The 19920-nt window shown below is 39.3% G+C and overlaps 1 protein-coding gene across 11 annotated transcripts in view; it reads right to left on the bottom strand.

Annotated features, from left to right (window-relative positions):
* Positions 1-3043: 3043 nt before the first annotated feature.
* The window catches only part of ATRX (ATRX chromatin remodeler), a 90268-nt gene continuing 73391 nt past the window's right edge, over positions 3044-19920 (bottom strand). For all 11 annotated transcript variants that reach the window (XM_075513331.1, XM_075513338.1, XM_075513335.1 and 8 more), the window contains 6 exons: positions 18417-18611; positions 9961-10110; positions 8626-8751; positions 7562-7657; positions 6864-6992; positions 3044-6028 (listed from right to left, as the gene is read on the bottom strand). In XM_075513331.1, coding sequence (XP_075369446.1) covers positions 5750-6028; positions 6864-6992; positions 7562-7657; positions 8626-8751; positions 9961-10110; positions 18417-18611 — 975 coding nt within the window. In that variant the 3' untranslated portion in view covers positions 3044-5749. The remainder of the gene's footprint in view (positions 6029-6863; positions 6993-7561; positions 7658-8625; positions 8752-9960; positions 10111-18416; positions 18612-19920) is intronic.

Raw genomic sequence — 19920 nt, 5'->3', positions numbered from 1 at the left:
GGAGGCCCCAGGGACTTACCTCCCCTGGAGAACGTGATGGAGAGCCCGAAACTGCAGAAGGAAACCAGAAACTTGGCGCGGAAAGGCAGGGAAGGTGCCCTTCGGGCAAGGTGCTGGCCCAGCTGGCAGTTCGTCCAGAGAGATGTGTCGCAGCTGCTGGACCACGGCTGAGATGTTCCCAAAAGGGCACCCAGGGACAGAGCATCCCCAAAGGAGAAGGGCTGAAATTCTTGTTGATGGGGAGACGAGGACCTCCGCACCCCTTGGGATAGCGCTGGTGGTAGAAGATGACCCCGGGTACCTCATCCAAAGGACGATGTCCTCTCCCGCAACCTGACAGTTGGAGTCAGCTCGTACTCAGGGGTTTGGCTGAAAGGCCAACTATCCCCGCGCGGGGAACGGTCTGCAGGGCGAAGTCCGGCTTCGGCTCAATCCGGCAAGCTTTGTAATGACGAAGGTGCTGCGAGGAAATAAAGTGAGGTTACTGAGCGCTCCTCCTAAGCCACAGGACGTACAATACACCGAGGGCAATGTTTGGGTTACCTGATATCTCAGGATCATTTATTAATCAGCAGATACAGGTAAGTTACTTCTCTGCTCTTTGGAGAACAAAACAGCGCCAAGGCCTTGCTGGAAAACCACTTGGATGGGAAACAACATAGCGGGGCCCTGTGCCGAAAGTAATTAAGGAGCAAACACACAACGTAGGTGCAATGTGCTGCTTCTCCAGGCGCTGTAGGCACCCGGGGCAGCCATCGAAGATAAAGACACGGTCAGAAACGCAGGCACAGAGCTTAGCTCCTGGGACGGAGGTGGGACGCAGCAGGCAGCGCCACGGGAAAAGCACTTTCTGCGGCCGAAGCTCTACAAACGCAGACCCTGATCCTGCTTTTAAGGTAAAGACAAAACACACCTGCAGTCAGGAGGGGAGAACCAACAGCAAAACCCAGCACCAGAGCCCGTGATCCACGCACCGCCAGCAGCCAAAACGGCAGCGTAAAGTGGAATTGTAGAGAGGAACTTAAACCAAGAGAACTAAGTCATGCAATAGGGAGCACGAGACTTGATTATTTTTTTCCAAAGCGAGTAACCGCTTCGGAGGCGTTAAATTCTCATCATGGAAAATACCAAGGACGTAGTCTTGTACCTGCGCTGGCTGGGTTTGAGTAAGAGACCTGCAAAGCCAACTCCCCTGAGGAGTCTCAGGCTCTTCCCTCACTGTACCAGAACGTAGTTCGCACCGAGATGCCCGCGACCGAGCGTGGCAGATCACCACCGAGACACTGCGAGCGCTCGCATCCGCCTGTGCTACTGCTAACGGGCACGAGCAAGAATCCAGAAACGAGAAACACGCTTTGTGCAATTGAATTATAAAAGCAGCTGTTGTCACCGGGTTAAGCTTTGATTAACGCCCCAGGTATCAATTACCGTTTCACATTCAGCGTCTCAAATAGTTTTCGTGCGCACCAGTCGTTGCACACAAAGCCAAGGTGGCGTTTGAGATCAGACCTCCAAAGTGGCTGAGCACAGACCCAAGGGGTCACCCCCCGCCCCGTGCTCACCGTCCCCCAGAGCCCCCCGCCCTTCTCCAGGGCAGCGTCCCCATTTCAGGCCTCAGCCCTTTCCCTGCACCCTCCTTCGGTCACCACCTCCCCCTAAGCCACCTCCTCACCGGGCACAGCAGGCACAGGAGCTGCGACCAGATGACAAATGGCTTTCTGCACCTCTGCCGCGCCGTGGCTGCACGCGCGGAGGTGGCCCAGGGCCACGCGCAGAAGGACGAACCGCTCATCCCGCGTGCGCGCGGCAGACCGGGACCTTCTCTAGACCCTTCGCTGCAGAGCGCCCGGCCGGCGGTTGCTGGAGGAAGGTTTGTGCACGCCTCCGAGACCCAAACCATCTCCGAGGCCGCAGCTTGCTCTCCACCTCTCCCGAAGACACGCTTGGGTGCAGCCCTGCTGGCGCTCTACGCTGGGACGCATCTCCAGGGTCTGTTCTACAGCACAGAGGGTGCACGTGGGGTTATTTCAACACCTGAGCAGGTCGGGGAAGTTCAGATGCTGCATGCTTACGTGGCTGATGCTGCAACACCAGCATTTTTCCAAACATCTCCAGCTAGGAATGTTTAGGACATTTGTCCTTCCATAATGTTGAAAATTTATCCAACTCCAAAACTCTTTTTGCTTGAAGTGATGAATTTACTTTTATTTACCCTGCCCAGAGTGGCTCTGCTTTTAAGGTGAAGACAAAAAACCCCACAGGGTAAGCATTTAGCACCTGACACATCAAGACGTCGCTGTTCAGCACCTGAGCACCTTGCAGGCCTGTTCGGGATGGGGGACTGGTCCCAGGACGCTCCCCGGCCCCACACGGACAGCCAACATCCAGCCTCCGCCACATGCACGAGCCTCCCGCTGCCTTCTGTCAAAGTTTTTAAGCAAGTTAAAAGTTACAGGGATATTTACAAACACGCTGCCCCCACTGCCCCTTATTGCACCATCTGATTATTTTCACACCAGACACGATTTCTACAGCACCTGCCCTTTCTCAGCTAACGTGGCTGCAGCACCGGCCAGGAGCCACCAAAAAGCATCAAGTAGCAGGAACGAGCGTAGGGGCAGGTTTAAAACACAGTTGTACGTGATTTTTTTCTGTGTAGGAAAGGGGTTTTTTGCCCAACAGGTGGGATTTAATAACTAAGAAAGAGAGAAGTACGAGGTTAAAATATGCAAGTGGGTTATTCTAATTTGACCAAGGAGAACTTCACCTCACTCTGAACAATTTATCGTTGCTGGGCAATAAGTCACTCTTCATTTTTAACAGACAGATTGGCTGCAGAAGCTACTATTAATTCACGTAGTTTGAGAACCTGGACCACAACGAATTTCCCTAAATGAAATTAATGGCTACATCCAGTAACGTGTACCTCGCTGTAGAAAAAATGAGAGCCGCAACTCGCAGCGCAGCTCTCGAAAGACACGTTCTCAGCCGGCATCCCTGCGGAGTTCACACTGTATTGCGAATGTAGCACAAGGCACGTTGATGTATTTTGGTCACTTTATTAAATGAGATATTAAATAGTTTAAGTCTCAACTACTAAACAGCACTTTGAATGGTGAAAACACAGATAGTATATCGTCATACTTGAATGCTTCTTCTCTTTAAAAACACATTTCCAGTCCTTATATATATTACAAAACAGCCTTATAGGAAGAGGTGACACCTTTTCTATAGTACTTCAGATATTTAATACAGAACTGAAAAGCCATCTAATAGAAACAAAGGCAAGTCTTCACAGCTGTATGATTTCAGCAGCCAAAGCTGGTTGATGGACTGAAACATTACTATACAACTGGGACAAAACATATACAATATCACGATACTAAGCAAAAACGCTTTACATCCAAAGGAATAAACAGGTTACAAAATGTGGAGAATTTAGCAGGCAAAACTGTATTACAAGCAACATTTTTATTCGTCGTCTTAAGCCATTTCATCTAGTTAAAACATCTAAAACAAATATAAAAACGAGCCTTTTATTATCTTATTGATGTATGTTCTGTCTTTAAATATTTGTTAAAGCTTGATGTTATACTCAAAGCACATTGTTATGCAGCTAAAATGTCAAGTGAGAAACATGTATGCAAAGTGGTCCAAGTTTTATTTCAATGCTTATCTCGGATTTCTTCTTATGCATTAGTCTTCTGTTATCCATAGTTTTGTCCAGAATGAAAAAAAATGTGCCTTTAAATGTTGCCTAAAACTTCCACATTTAAGTCTTTGAGTTACTGTAAAACTCCATTGAACATTCCCAGGTTTGGTAGAAACTATTTCTCTTATTCACGACACGTAGGAATATCGGTGAAGAGTTGCCCAGAGTACATTTGCCTTCAAATGTTTGTCTCAAAGTCTCACATTTTGTTTCTTCTAGTGTGAACACGTCTCTTTTTGCTCCCCTCCCCCCAAATTAAATTTAAGTGTAGAGCTGGCAAAGCACTAGAACTTACTGAGGTTCTTTTGTGGCATCTTGTAATAAAAGAGTCCAAGACAGCAACTTGTTAGCTGGTTTTGCAACAGATCAAACAAATTCTGTTCAGATCACAAACCGAGTTTCAATCACAAAATGAAACGTTGCGTAAGATTTGCACGTTTAGATGCAAAACCCACGTGTCCATTCAGGGCAAGAACTCAAACTCCTGCAAGAAACTTTCCAGAAACCAAAACAATTTTAGTTCATGTCAGCAAGTCAGCGGAGTCCAGCAATATCTGGAGCAAACGCCTCTATCCGCTCGTTCCTCCAGAGTTCTCTGTAGTCGATACGCCGTTGCCTCAAATGTTCCTGTCACTTACTTTTACCCCCAGATTATAAACTTTTTCGGGGGTGGCAAAGAATCAACCAAACTTTATTCAAAGAAAAGCCCTACTTGTATTTAATTAGGTCTTCACAAGCACAGAAAGTGTGGGTAAAGAGAGTTCTAATGATATATAATAAACCAGAAATTTTCCTCTGGTCTACATTAAAAAAAAAAAACAAACAAAACCAAAACAACAAAAAAAAAACCGAACCACCAAACCCAAAACAACCCCCCGAAATCAAGCTCTTTGTGTGCTAAATCATGCTTAGTACACACAAACGAAAAGGAATGGGGAGGAGTGCATAACCAAAACTCTTATCTAATAAAGGAAAAGTTATTTCACTGTTCTGGCAGCTCTGGAAGTTGCTACAGCACTTTCTTTGTATTGATTTTAAATCAGCAATGGTTCTGCCATTTTAAAGTTGCTTATATAACAGGGTTTGACCCTGGCCACCATCACTATTTTAACCCCCCAAATACCAGGAATTGAATTTTCTTGGCCCGTCTCCCATTGCCGGCAATGGGAAAAGACAGTAGCACCAGCATTAAGGAGTTAACAGAAATGTGCTTTGTATTGGACTCTGCACAGAGTAAATTAGCGTGTGAAGGAAAAACATCTCCAACTCTAAGATCACCATTTGTTATTCCATCACATAAAACCCAAAATAAAAAATGGCAGAAGACTAGGGAAGAGCAATCGCCTTCCCCAAGTCACTATTTAAGGCTGTATACACAGTTTCTATATAACTGCATGACTCAAAAGTTTCAGAGCAGTAGTATTTAAGAATATTGCACTCAATTCTGTTTCAAAGAGTATTTTCAGTTCCTGTTTCATTCAGCATAGATGATATAGTACGAGTCCAGACCTCAGTCAAAAGGAAACTAGACTATTTCTGTTATAATATTCCCACTAATATAAAGAAATGGGTAAGCAGAAAAGTATTCCATAATTTGAGGAATCAACTCTAATCAAGAACTCAGCTGTTTACAATTCACATATGGCAGACTGAAACAGACAGACCTGCAGTCCTTCCTAAGCTTCTCAAATGTGATGACGGCTTCGCAGCTACTAAAAGCAAGCATAGGAGTTTAGACAGGAAACCTGTGGAGATGCTACTGTTACGGGAGGACTTGTTTTCACTGAAAACAACTTGTTATCTCCTGTACTCAACATATGTAAGAAGATTCTAGGCAACATCACTGACAACAGGGAAAACATTATGTGCTATTTAAACAAAGCTGAAACGGCTAATATGGAACATGGCATTTAAGGGGACCAACCAAACTTTTTTTTTTTTTTTTTTTTACAGTTGAGTTCTGTTAAGCCATTGATTCCTAAAAAAATAAAAGTTCTTTCTCTGATTTTAACAATCCTTTAGGCTTTTAGTGCAAAATCACATTGATTTTCCTTGGGAAGGCCCTGGATTTTTGCCTCTCATTGGGGGTGGTGCTCGTTGTAACGGTGGTGGCTGCATACCGCCAGACACTGACTGATACATTCCTCTCATATCTATCTGTTGGTAGTTGGAAGGATTCATGATTAAATTTGGAGGCTTTGGCATCATGAGATGACTCATTGCTGCTTGCTGGTAAGACATCTGCTGCTGTTGCTGCTGATTGTACTGCTGCTGTAGTCTTCTGTTCATAAGTATCCTCTGAACACAACTGATTAACTGTGAAGGGAAAGTAGAGCTGTTATAACTGCATGACCCGGCTCAATGCTGCAAGTATCAAGTTCAGAGTTAAAATCAATTTGTTAGGGATAGCATGGCTGAAGGAAAAAAGCACCATTGTTATCACCATCACTAATGTGATGGTATTCACAAGCTGATTACTGTAGAAACCATTTAGTAACACCATTTAGGGCTAAGTTCTCTTAACGGCTTGCCCATTGTATGGCATGCAGCATTTAGGTAAGTTGCTACGGCAACATGCGCTATACTGTGAAATTATTCCCAGGTATAAGTTACAACATGATTTGTCCGGTACCATTTATCTTCCCTTTGAAAGTCCTGCATGCGGACTGTCACTAAATGTTTGTTTGCCTAAGAGAAAACTCTTTCCAACTTTCAGATTTTGCAAAATAATTCTAAGCTGAAAAACCATTACCAATACTTTCTAAGATGTGTGTTTCCTAAGTTGCTTTCTGAGCTCTGGGAATCAGATTTCTCTTTAAGCCTCATGACCTTCAAGCAAACTACTTCAACAGAAAAATCTGGCGAGTATTTTTTTTTTTTTTTAAATGCACTTCTCATGGAGTCTCCTTCGATGAGGCTGAGCAATGCAATCCAACACGCTGCAGAAGTCACCATCTCCTGATGTTATGTCAAATACACCATTACACAATGCCAGCAAATACCTGACCCACTGAAACACACATTCTCCAAGTACATATTTATGTACCTAAACATATACTTCTGCTTTATGAACACACACACACGCAAAGTCCATACTCAACATCCCAGTTCAAACATGGACAGTTGATCAAATAAATATTAGATATTTTACCATCTGTTGTTTAGTAAGGACATCGTTATAGATGGCTTCTCGGCGCTTGACATCAAGCTCCTGGCTTGCCTGTCTGCTTAGTGCCAGGGCCTGTACTTGGCTCTCTGTGAGTGTTACATTTTCTTTCCACTGAAAAGGAAAAAAACCACAAAACCTTCTTGGCACTAGTCATTTTAAAAAAAGCGTAATGGCAACTGAGGTCTTGCATTGTGTTCAGAGTTGCATTAAGAGTTAAAACACAGCCCAATTTCCAGTAAATGCAAAATTATACTTCACCAGAATCGGAACTATGAGTTATTAGTTCTGCTAACTGCTAATTAAGGTAATACACTTCTAGATTATTGGGAGCAAGTGAGAAATGTGGCAGTCCCAGATAGATAGGATAAGGACAAGATACAGGAAATATATCTCATTTGTGTATAATTATTATTCTTATCTGTAGGAAATCAGCACTTTCAGAGCATGGCAAATAATTATGGATCTAAACTGCTAGTCCTCTAAGGCTCCATGTCATCTAGATACCATTAAGGGTTACAGCAAGCTGCAGGGATAAAGGTCAATACAAACTGGAAATTATATTCATTAATAATGCAATTAATTAGCTGAATGACCATATACAATAGTAATTTCTTTGCCTGATAATAATGTTTAACGTTTTCCCATCTCCTGATCTAAACCTAGTTATCCATTTCACTCACTATGGTTGAAATGATGTCTTCAAGGGGCTGAATTCTTGCTGCAGTTACACTGTTGGTTGCTTCCACAACTTTCTCTCTTCCTTGATTAATAAGGTCCTGAGAAAACACCGGAAAATTAATTATAAAGCACAGATAAAAAGAACACATTACTTTGCCAACCTTTTATAAGTTTTCTTCATCTTTGCCTTGTGCACCTAGACTTTAATTACTTTTTTCTCTCTATTTGCACAAGTCAATGAGTCTAAGCTTCCACACAACTTCAACAATTTCAGCATAGCGTAACTGAACAGCATGTCTAAACCTGCCCATTTGTACAGTGAACAGTATTTATAAAAAATATTTTTGTTTGAAAACCAAAGGTTTCCAGATCATCACAGGAGTGCTACATTTCTAGCCAGGCAAATTTTCTGCGATATTGACTTTGATGACGTTACAGTTTCAACTCATTCTATGTGCTCAAAATATTATCTATTATGCTAAATTATCTATTTTAGCATAACACTGGCATATTTTGTGCATTACTCCTCAGGTATATTCAACACAGGTCCCCCTGATTTGCACACTTTGTTAGAGGTTTTCAATTCTTTAGCACAGACTCCTCACCAGACACAAGTAGGTATCATAAGACAACCACACTTCCAACTCCTGCAGTTTACAGCCTGGGATCTTGTTAGGAAGAAATGCCCTCAGCTACTTCAACTAAGATGGCAAACCAGGACCTGAGATAACTGAGGAACAGAGCATGCGTTCCTCTCTCCTATTCCTTCTTGGACAGGAGACAGGTGGAGGTAGAAAGCTAGATATGGTAATTAATGTCTGCAAAGAATGCGGTTCATCTTCCAGAATCCTGAGATACTACACAGGTATGGGTTTATATGCATACAAGTTAGACTTCAATATAGCTACACGCACACCACGCACCCCCCTCCCCGCCATTAAAGACAGGGCACAATTACATAAATATCAAGATATTTGAGAATGACGTTATCCATTATTTATGACAGAAAAACGCACGCATGCTTACAGCAACACAGACGTGTTACACTACTTGGATTCCTACTTACCTCCAGCTGTTGATTACTCATTGCTGATAGAGCACCCAAATTGAAAGGAATATATGGTGTTTGAGAGTTGAAATTTGTGGGAAGCATATTGGTCCCCGTTGGCATGTTGAAACGCATAGTCAAGCCCTTAAAAACACAAAACACACTTATATTTGAATAACTCTGATAATTCATGGTCTTCTATAACCCATGAAATACCACAGGCAGACAAATCAGCCCTTAGAGAAGACTACAGGCACTGTACATTGCACACGAAGGCTAACCTATCTCAGTAAACTGAAGAGCCTTTCCAAACCTCAGTTCAGAAGGACATTTTAATCACAGAAGAACCCAAGTTCTAGTCTTGAGTAATACTGGAGTTTAGCTTAATTATATTATTTGGTATACTAAGAAAAAAATGACCAAGGCTTATTAGTATATCTTACATTGTTTAAGATGCATTTTTTAGATCGCAAACCCACTCCTTAATGTTGAGTTTGATCTGCTGTAACCAAATTTTGAAGAAGTGAAATACATAATTTATTAGCAGGAGTATAAAGCTCGTCTCCCATATGGATTTCTCATAGGGCAATTTCAGTGCTTACCATATTATATCTTCCTGTTTCTTCTCCCTCACAAAACTTTCTCCCAATACTCCATTTCATTTGACAATTGTTCACTCAAGATGGTCAGTGGCAATTTATACATCCACTTTCTGTACTTTCAGATTACTGATCAGATCTGAATACCAAACTTTGCCTTTCCAGGAATTTTCTGCTATTAGACTCCAGTTACACCAAGTTATCGTATTCCTTTTACAGTAAAAGAATCCCAAACCTGTAGCCAATTTACAGTTTTCCTCATTCTACCACCTGCTTAAATATCAAATAAACAAGACACAGGGAATAATAGAACAAAAAAAAAAAAAGCAAGGTCCTTTTTGGTCCTTTTTTAGGTCCTTTCTGGCAGATGCTTATATGTTTGTGGGATCATGGCAAAAAACTCTGAAATCAATTGTATACCTTTAATGGAGCTAGAAATTTCCCTCAAATGGTAAAAGAGAGGTATTACACTGGACACCAGTTGAGTTTTATTATGAAACAGAAAAAAATGTGTGTGTAAAAGGAAAAAGTAACTTTTAAATGAAAGTAATGAAGAAAATACACACAAAAGACCAGCATCGAAAGAGCGAACAAGACACGGTATCTCCATTTTTTATATGTCAAAATTTGCTTCATATATCCATTTTGTGGCCTATAAGAAAATTAATTTCCCCGAAACAAACTGAAAAGGTAAGTGCTACTTAAATCTGGAAAGGCTATTTTTATATATGTAAACCTCATTAGATAGCTTTACCTTCTTTTCTGCTTCATATTCTGCCCATGCTGCCTTCCTTTCTTCTTCAGTGAGTTCCTCTTCCTCCTTATGGTCCAGGAGTGAATCATGTTCGTGATATCCAACTATATACTCTTTATTGATTTGAAGCAATTCTGCCAGAATTGTATCCTGTTCAAATGAAGAGGCAATAAAACGAGAAGTCATTCGGCAGCTCTACTATATTTACTCTTTGTGCACGTCTAACTTACTGCTTTGACCTAATTTCACAAACAGTAGCTCAGAGCACTTCACAGCAAAACAAAATTAAAAAATAATTTAGAAGTACAATTTTCCTCAGAGGGAGGGTAATGGATTAACAATCTGTTACAGAGATGACAGTCCAATCACTTAATGAACCACAGGAACGCACTCAGATTCCACAACAAATGCAGTTTAAGAACCTAAAAAGAATGGAATGTGCTCAATGATTTTTCCTTTGCTTAGGCTGGATACCTGAGAGGACCTATCAATAATCTGCATCTATAAAGAGCACCTCTACTGGATTTAAAACACTAAGTAGTACTTTGGTCCATCAACTGTCCATCAGCATTCAACAAAAAAGGCTGCTTTCTTAAAACTGTTAAGATACATGTCAAGGTAAATAGTCCCCCACCCATGTGGACTAAGAAAGGTCAAATCACTGCTATGAACCGCATTTGATCAGCAGGTTGCAATTTAGACCTCTATATTCCACAACGCCCCTAATGCTTAATTGCTTTTAAGGTTAACCAAAATAGTTACAATGTCCTGTATAATGGCAAACTATTGTGAAGGTTTTGTTTACAGGCCTACTAACATTTTATATACATATAGCTGTATAGCTGAGCATTCAGTCTAAGATTTCTAATACAAAAAATTATACATAAATCCTATGAGTGTTTTTTGAAATGCAGAGTTACCAGCGTGTTGAGTATTTCCTAGATAAAGCAAAAACAAACTAGCTGCTAACCAAAATATTAAGTTGCTACTGCCATTGTCTGGACTACAGATGCCACATTATGATAGACCATTATCTCAATTAAAAAGTGATATAAAAACAGAGAAAATGAATGTGAAAAGCTGGTATTTCAAGGTAGGTAGTAATGGTTTTGCAGTTCTTATTCTCACTGAGTCAACATTCGAGTCTCCACAGTTTTTCAAAGATGACGCCTCTTTGTGTTAAGGTAACGCTGCAAAGGATGACGAAAAACACGCTCTGTAAGACTATTAAAAACTGCTCATGCTGCACCGCAGGAGTCCCCTTTTGGAGATAATTATTGAACATGGTTCTTTTTTAAATGCACTTATATTGCTGATGAGCTTGCCGAATTAAGAAAGCTCCAATATACCTCAGCATTCAGCCTAAGATTCATAATACAGAAACATTATCTCATCGAACTTTTGGACCACTCCTGAAATGAATTACAGTGAATACACTGAATATACTTTTTGCAGTAGAATTATATGAATACCTATAGACCCACTCCACATCATGCCCTTATTCTGCTAGGCATTTGTACAAACAGGAATACAAGCTGTCCTACCCTGACACTTTATAATCTAGATAGAACAATGATTAGAAAGAATGCCTTATACCCACAAGCAAACAGATTTTTGCAACAACACTGGGAACTGCATGTGGAAGTCCTGACCAGTGGTTTTGTCACAACAGCTACAGAAAGTTGTTTGTTTCTGTGTGTGTTGAAAAATCCATTATGTTAATCAACTATATAAGCTAGTCTTTGTTTCATCCTTCTACTATCTGGTCTCCCTAAATTTGAATCAATGCTTTCATCACCACCTCCTCAACAAAATATTCAATGTAATATCTGCATGATTAATGGGCACAAGGAAAAAATAATGGTATTTTTGGGGTGGTGGGAGAGAAGGCAGAGAGAGAAAAAGGATGCAATAATAGGATATGACAAAAACATCTAGAAGAAGTGGGTGAAGAAGTCAAGAAGATGTTACAAAAGTAAGCTAACAGAATTAAAGCGCTCTCAGCATACCATAGCTATACATCAGTGTGTGGAGGGTTCCTGGACATGCATATGCATTAATTTCCATGGTAACACTATTATTGAAAACAATACCGGAATATAATCCACACTCACTTTGCCAACACGGTCTTCAAAATGTGGTTTAAATTACATCCAACTGTGTGTTTGCTTTTCCTTGTCTAAACTTTATTTTGCATTCACTTTAATGATGGAGCTTGAAAACTGGGATATGGAAGGTACTGCCATTTAGTTTGTTTAATTTTACAATTAAAAAATACTAAATTCACCTTACACACAAAAAAAATCATCAGAACAAGTATTCCTTTTCATTTGTTTACCTTGTTGATAGAACAATGATTATCAATTGGTTTATAAGCTTTAAGATTAAATCCTGGTGATAACTGAAAAAATGAAGCCATACTGAAAAAAGGTTGTGAATTTTAAAAAAAGGTTTGTCTTTTTAAAACCCTTTTTAAAACCCTGATGGAAATTAAATGCCATGGAGAGATAAATGTATGAGAAAGGAAATCTTCCATGAAGGAATGCAAGTTATGTTGTAATTCATAAACAAGTTTTTCTCAACCAATTGAACATTTAATACCAAAGTTAAAAATAAAAATAAATTTAAATAAGCAGCAAATTCTTCTGATTCTGAGATCAACAGCCTTCCCAAATTCACAAAATTGTCCCCTAGTACAGAACTACAGTAAAACACATGCCTTGGCTATGTCATGAGGTAGTATAAAATAATGATATACTATATCCAACTGAATCTGAACTATTATTTTAATCTGCTTTTCCAATCTGCATTACATGACCTCAACTGAGCCAAGTTTTCATTTCACATAAAAATGTGACGGCGACTGTAATCCACTGAACACGCTGATCTGGGGAAGAATAACCAAGGAACAGAGGGTGCAACAGTGCCAGCTCCGAGGGACACACAGTGCCCCCTCATTTTATTTTTGGCCAGCTCCTACCTCATATTTACTGCTCTGAAATACGTATCGCACTGGCCAAGGTAAGCCACAAGTATTGCACTTATCACTGACTCCAGCTGTCAGTATTTGCGGTGAAAAAAACTTGTTCCCGTTAGCTACATATCAGCCAAGTCTACCCCAGTATACGATCCTTCGGGAGCTGAGTGTTAAGAGTCTGTGAGAACCTACTTTAAAAAAAACCCAAAACAACACCCCAGTCATAAATCACATTGATTTAAAAAAAGACTCCAGATCCACTGTTAAATTCAGAGCAAAGTAAAATGTAACACCCGAAATGCAATCATAATACATTAAACAGAATTTTCTCACTTTACACCACCTTTTCCTTTTGAATTGCTATTCTACAGGAATACCAACAAAACCAGCTTATGCCTTTAGTCTGTGTTAGATAATGAGTCGCCACATTTGCATAAAGCTCATGGTCTATATACAGTAATTATTTCTATACTTAAATACAGCAAATTTGACTGAGTGATTACTCAGTCTTAAGGCACCTGTTACACCTTTTTTGGACTGAATTTCTGAAGTAGTCCTTTTCAACCCTGCAGGGATAGCAGATAAATGAAATCCAAGCAGTGGAAATTAAGACTAATTTAATAATTCACGTGAACAACACTCATAATAAAAATATTCTGTTAAACCCAAGTATTTACATTGTTCAAGATGTAGAAGCTGTTTCAGAGGGCTAAGGGCAGAGAAATGGCACTATGAAGTTGTAGTGAAATAGGCATTTTCCCTTGAGAGCCGTACGCGCTGGCTCCTCAGCACTCCTCGGCAACCTGAAGGTCTTGGTCAGACTGCAAAGGGCAGAAAACTGCTGCTAAAATTAAAACTTGACATGAAACTTTGATAAGCTTCCAGGAAAACTACATACTGCACATTTGGTGTGTGACTTTTTATATAAAATAGCAACATCCAACGTCTCCCCCCACCTTAACAACACTTTCTAAGAAAACTGGTCTTTGACTGAAAGTTGGATTATTGCAAAACCAAAATTGTCAAGGATTTATTTTAAAAATCAAGTAGTATTTGTTTCTTCACTCACCTAACGGCTTTACTTCTGACTTTTAAAACGATAAAGAATGAATTCTCCTAACTCATTAAAAGCAAAAGAATTAAAAAGCAATTTTTTTCTTGCATCAAAGAAGTCGAAAAGTATGTTAAAACTAGGAGTTACAAGAAGAACCCTAATGCTCAGCTCTGAATCACTCCTCCTCAACATACATGATTCCCGGCTGCATACCTAACGAACCTTCCTACCGTGGGGTGTCACTCAAGCCCAGAAGTTCTCTGACTCAGCAGACATCCAGCAGAAAACCTATTATCCCTCCAGGTTTTTCCACATTCATGCTTGGACGGTTGGAGAAAAGATGGAAAACATTTCACCTAATTCCTATTCATAATTCCCTCTAAAAAGCATGCTTGGAAGGGGTCAATTCTAAAATGAGTATTTTCAAACATCTCAGTACCCATGTTCTGAGGAACCTGTTCCTTCAGAGCCTAGCTGTATCTCCACTTGACACTTTTAGTATATTTTCGTCTTTTTACTGTGCATTTCACACCAATGCTAAGGATTACAAAGGTAATCCCTTACCTTACTGTCTGCACAACAGTAAAATTACACAGTGATAACGTTGTTCAACAGACTATGCTTTGAAGATGTAAAAGAGGCCTGAAGACAAAGAGAGACAATTACACACAAAACCTGTAAAAGGCAGAACTAAAGCCTTCTTTTAGCCTCAGCGCCTATTTTGCTTTACTGGTAATTATAAAGGAATAGCTCAGTCTTTGTAAGCAAGGGGTAGACAGCTCAATGACAGAAGAGCAATGCAGGTGAAGTTTTAATGGCCTTTGTTTCCAGCTAAGAGTTGCAGAGATCAGGTTGGGTGCGCGGAACTTACCATGAACAAAGCATCGGAATATCATGCAACATGATCTTAAAGAAAATTTTGATCTCCAAATGCTGTGTAATTAATCGATGTTACAGTAAAATGTTTTCATAAGCATATCAATAGTCTTTTTAATCAACTTTTTTAAAAAAATGCTGTGTGTTGTTAAATTCATTTGTTAAGAAGTTTTATAATTATAAAGCTAAATCATGCATCTCTGCTAAAATTACACTGAAATAAGGAAGAGTTAACTTTCTGAATTAATAACCTTGCACCATTTAGAGAACAACACCCACTGCAATATTTCCTACAGCTGATACTTGCTTTTGATTGTTTATGTAGGATTTTAGTGAATTGGATAGACCAAAAAAAGACAGAATAGGAAATAAAACATAGAAGTTAAACTTGCAGTATTATAAATAAGGCATGAGCCACAATTCAACTGAACAGATCACAGGAATCAAGGGAGGAGTCACTGCAACTACTGGACTAGCTCAGTTTTGTGTGCAAAACAAGAACCTAATTGTGGATAAAATGAAAATAAAATATCCCAATCAGCTGAGCTTCACAGGGAAAAATAATGCAGCCAAAAAGAATTTTTAAAAAGTGGGATCATCAAAATAATAAACGTAAGTACCAAATGAGATGGAGTTCTCCAATATAAATTCCTTTGTGACAGTTTACTACCTTGGCGCTAAGCACTATTCATTCAGGCAAGGCAGGTCGATGCCAAATCAGCAGAGAAGTCACCCTAAATGGAACTATTCGCTTGGCGTTTTCCCTCGGCTGAACCACCCAGGATTCATTCATCATTACTCGCCACTCAGGCATATTTGATGGCCTTACAGGACAGACTTCACTCCTACCCTCAGACTCCCTGCCCAAAGCCCAAATCGCAAGCAATACTTTACGTGATGACAGCTACTGATTTTTATTAACACTCCTAGAAACGCTTCCCCCCCGCGCCCCAACATTTTGGCGAAGTTTTCACCACAACTATACCAACGACACATGGAAACACCAGCTACCACGCATGCCACAGGCTACTCTGCCAGCCAGCTAAAACCGTGCGTTGGGAGTTACGCGCTTCCTGCGACACTCCACACCTGCAGCTCTCAACTCCCAACTTCTGCAGGAGCTGAGGGAACTCGGCATCCAGCATGATTCTTCCTCACTACCAAGACTAATTCAAGGGGACAAAGAAAGGGAAAGAATATTTAGGGGTTAATGGCTAGCTTCCCATATTCTGTGAGGCTACAAGGAATGCAAAGCCCTGCTTTCAGCAAATAAATACAGAAACGGCTAAATTAATATGAATGTACCCAATGATTTATAGCCTTTTCAACAAAAAAATTAAAAACAAAGGGGGTTAGAAATTTGCACACAGTATGTAATAAGATGCACATCTTTAAAAGGACAAAATTCCATTCAATACCATTTGCTGAAACCATGAAAAAACCAAAGAGAATGCCAGTACACAGATTTGCTCTACTTAGAGCCAGGGACTTGGTTAAAAGCTTGTATTCAACTTCACTTACATGAACCTTACACTGATGGTTGGAAGGGAATTAATATGAAACTTAATATTTAAAACTGAATGATAAAGTAAGTTTGGAGTTTATAAACTTTCTCTTCTACATTACACTTCATTCATTAATTGACTTATTATTGTAAAAGAAAGCAAGTAACTTTCAAAATATAATTATTGCATTGGATTGATCAATGTTTTGAGTAAAAATACTCATCTGCTTCATAGGTTTTCAACCTATTTTTATTTTCTTAAAAATAAGTAGCAGCAGCAGCAAATGGTGATGCATTAGCTATGGGTTTGTGGAAGCATAAACGTATATGGCATAAAATAACTAAGAACATAAAAAAGAGGTAATAAATATTATTAATTACAAGCTAAAGGAAGATGTTTTAGGAGGTAAAAAAAATGAATTTGCCAAAATAAAAATGTACAACATAGTAAAAAGGTAGAATTAAATTTTCAGTTATCTACAATTTACTGCTTACAGTGAGAAACATTGTAATAAAAAGAGCTTAGATACAGTCATTAAAGTTTGTTTTCAAGGGTTTTAAAATGCATGTGTAACAGTGACTAACACTTACAGGGCTAACACTTCCTAAATGCCCCTGGCAGCTGCACCGACACTGTAGGTGGTCTAATACTGTTCCAGAGAATGGCTTAACTATTAAGAATGCCAATGTGATGCCTGACCACAATTTATTACATTATGGTGGTCTACAGATAGTCCAGAATGGAAAACATACCATTTTTTCCCTGGAAATGAATAGATTTACAAACTGGAAAACCTCCCGTCCCACACCCAGCCACTGTATAATGACCTAAACAAAGTAGTAACTCAGAAGTTTAACCAGTTAACTAACTACAGGCCACACATTTATGTGTTACTGTTTACTAGCTATTCACCGGGTAAGAAGCAAAGATAACTGCACAACAGCTTAATAATGAATTAAGTCTTTAGCAGACCACATACAAACACAATATAAATTAGACAAAGTACAAAGACTTAGCCTAATCTTAAATACAAACTGACTTGGAAAAAAAAGAATAAAATAATTGAACCAGTTAATTCTTTCCCTTGAAGTTTACTCCTGCCTGACTGTAAAAGTTATAGTTCTTATTTTTAAATTCAGTTAGTAAATTTTTCAGTTCCCTAAGTATCACATAGGATAGTGAACAACTACTACGTAGAGCAGTGACAATGAACCACTACTACACATGCCATACCCATTACAAATAGATTTAGTCAGGCCTCAGTGAAAACAAACCATTGTGATCTTAAAAGTTCATTTAGCACCAAGTCGGAAAAAGGTCTGACATCACTACTTCATATTATCTCAGGGTACAGAATATCAGCATTCTCACCAAGTTGTGTAAATGATTGTCTACAAAAATGTCACCAGTCTCTGCTAGTACTGGCAACACTAAAAATAGATTACAAAATCTTAGCTTGTCCAATTTTCCTCACTTAGACAGTAAATAAGTGCAACTTTTTCCCTATCTCTACTGTATCTCTATTAATAGTCCCTACAAGAGTTAAACAAGGAACTAAAAACCAAAAAGGCTTGGCAAAGGAGAGCATGCATTAATTTGACTCTTACGAAGTCTTACCTAGGTAGATAAAAACCAGACCTTGAAATACAGTATCACCTCACAGATTTGTTATCACAAATTGAGGTAATGCTAGGTATCGACCAGCACCCACTTCGATGTTAGTTCACTTCCACTCACTCAAACTGTGTGAAAAAGTGTTTTTGTTTTTCCCGATTTAAAATTTTTGTCTTTTAATTGAAGATCTTTTTCTTATACCATCAATTAAATTGAAGGGAAACTCATTATCTAGCTCATTATACCATTCGTTATACTAATTACATATTTTATTGCGTTACCTGCTATTCACCTCCATTCAAAGTGAAAAATACTGCTCGGAAGTGAAACCACAGCACTATTCTCCTTCCAAGATCAAATACCCCATGTCCTTAAACAGATGTAAGTTATTTTTATAGCATGCAATTCCTAGCGATGTGCATCAACTTACTTTTGGCAACATTGGTGTATCTCTCTTCTTTTTCTTTTCTGAATTAGGATCATCCAGCAAATCTGGTTCAAAAGTGTACAGCTCTGTAAGTTCATTCATAGTAAAATGACGTTCAACTTGCTGTTGGTCGACAACCCGGAAAGACAATGACTGCTTTGTTACCTGACGATCATAGATCTTATCTTCCATCGTTCCCTAAAAAGTGAAGACGCTCACGTTTATTCAGATACTGGACCTTCTTGTCATATAGGAAAAAAAATTAATAGATATAAAAGAGCTAGAAAAACAACATAACAGTGCTCTATTTTCCTCATTTCCTTGACCCCGTATCTACAAAGTTACCTGAAAACACTTTGAGGGGGAAAAAAAAAAAAAACACCCCAACCAAAAAAGAAAAGAATCACCTCCTGGACGCAAACACAAAGTAATACGAATTGTGTACGTGACAGGTGTCATCTAGCTATTGACTAGAGTAAGAAAGGTATTTTTTCCAGTAGTGTTTTGAAGAGATCCATTTTTGCTTCAATTCCCCAGAGTAGGATTATGACCAAAAAACGGCAATTTCCACAGCATGTACCTTATTTTGCTGCTTTGAGCAGCCTGTAAAAAGGAAAACAGATACCGTATCACTGGGGTGGAGAGGAGAGGGGAAGGGAAGCAATCAAATCTAATTCATCACAGCTGTGTATGAAAAAATTAGATCCTTGATGAAAAAAGGAAAATTACTTTTTTTTTAAAAAAAAGATGACTATGAGAAGTATGAGAACAGCACAGCCTGTTCTGAACATCGTAATTTAAAAAGGATATCAACAGTTCAAAAGCACACATAGAAAACTACAAAAATAGACTGAAGCCTGAAGAAAAAACCCATGTCTGACAGTAATGTGTTACAAAAAGGGATCTATTTAAGTTGGCAATTAAATAGTGACTTGATCAAGAATTAAGTACTGTTACTGGGAAAAGGTCGTCAGTCTACTCTATCACACCTCAAGAACTAGAAGATGAAGCAAGATACTTCCTAACAGAAATAATGGCATTATACTTAAAAAAGATCAGTGACCATCAGAATTATTACACATCTTTAGTATCTGTAGGGTGTGATACAAGTTTTCAAATCATGACTGGATGCCTTTTTATAAAAAAAATTCTTTAGCTCCCTGTGTTTTCATTCCAGTTGGACCATCAGGGACCCACAGACCAGGGGTCTGTAGAAGACAGCTACACTGAGCAAGCCTATTGCCTAACAACAACCATCCTCTATGCAGTCTATTCAATTAAGAATTTTTAGTGGTGTGCAAATTAAAAAAGCTGAGAACACTATGCTGAGTCTGGATGCATGAATCGCTTGCTAGAATTCCAGAATTTGCGTTACACAAAGTGTCAGATGAGCTGGGCTTAACAAAACAATTTGTTGGTATTTATTTTACCAATCTTTCCCTCAAGAGCTTTTTCAGTGGCCAAATACTGCTATCAGATTAGGGCTGGAAGATGACTGGATCAGTGT

Source organism: Mycteria americana, chromosome 10, assembly GCF_035582795.1.
Source record: "Mycteria americana isolate JAX WOST 10 ecotype Jacksonville Zoo and Gardens chromosome 10, USCA_MyAme_1.0, whole genome shotgun sequence".
In the NCBI taxonomy this organism is placed as follows: domain Eukaryota; kingdom Metazoa; phylum Chordata; class Aves; order Ciconiiformes; family Ciconiidae; genus Mycteria; species Mycteria americana.
Note: the sequence above shows the minus strand (reverse complement) of the source record. Positions and strands in the feature narration are given on the sequence as shown.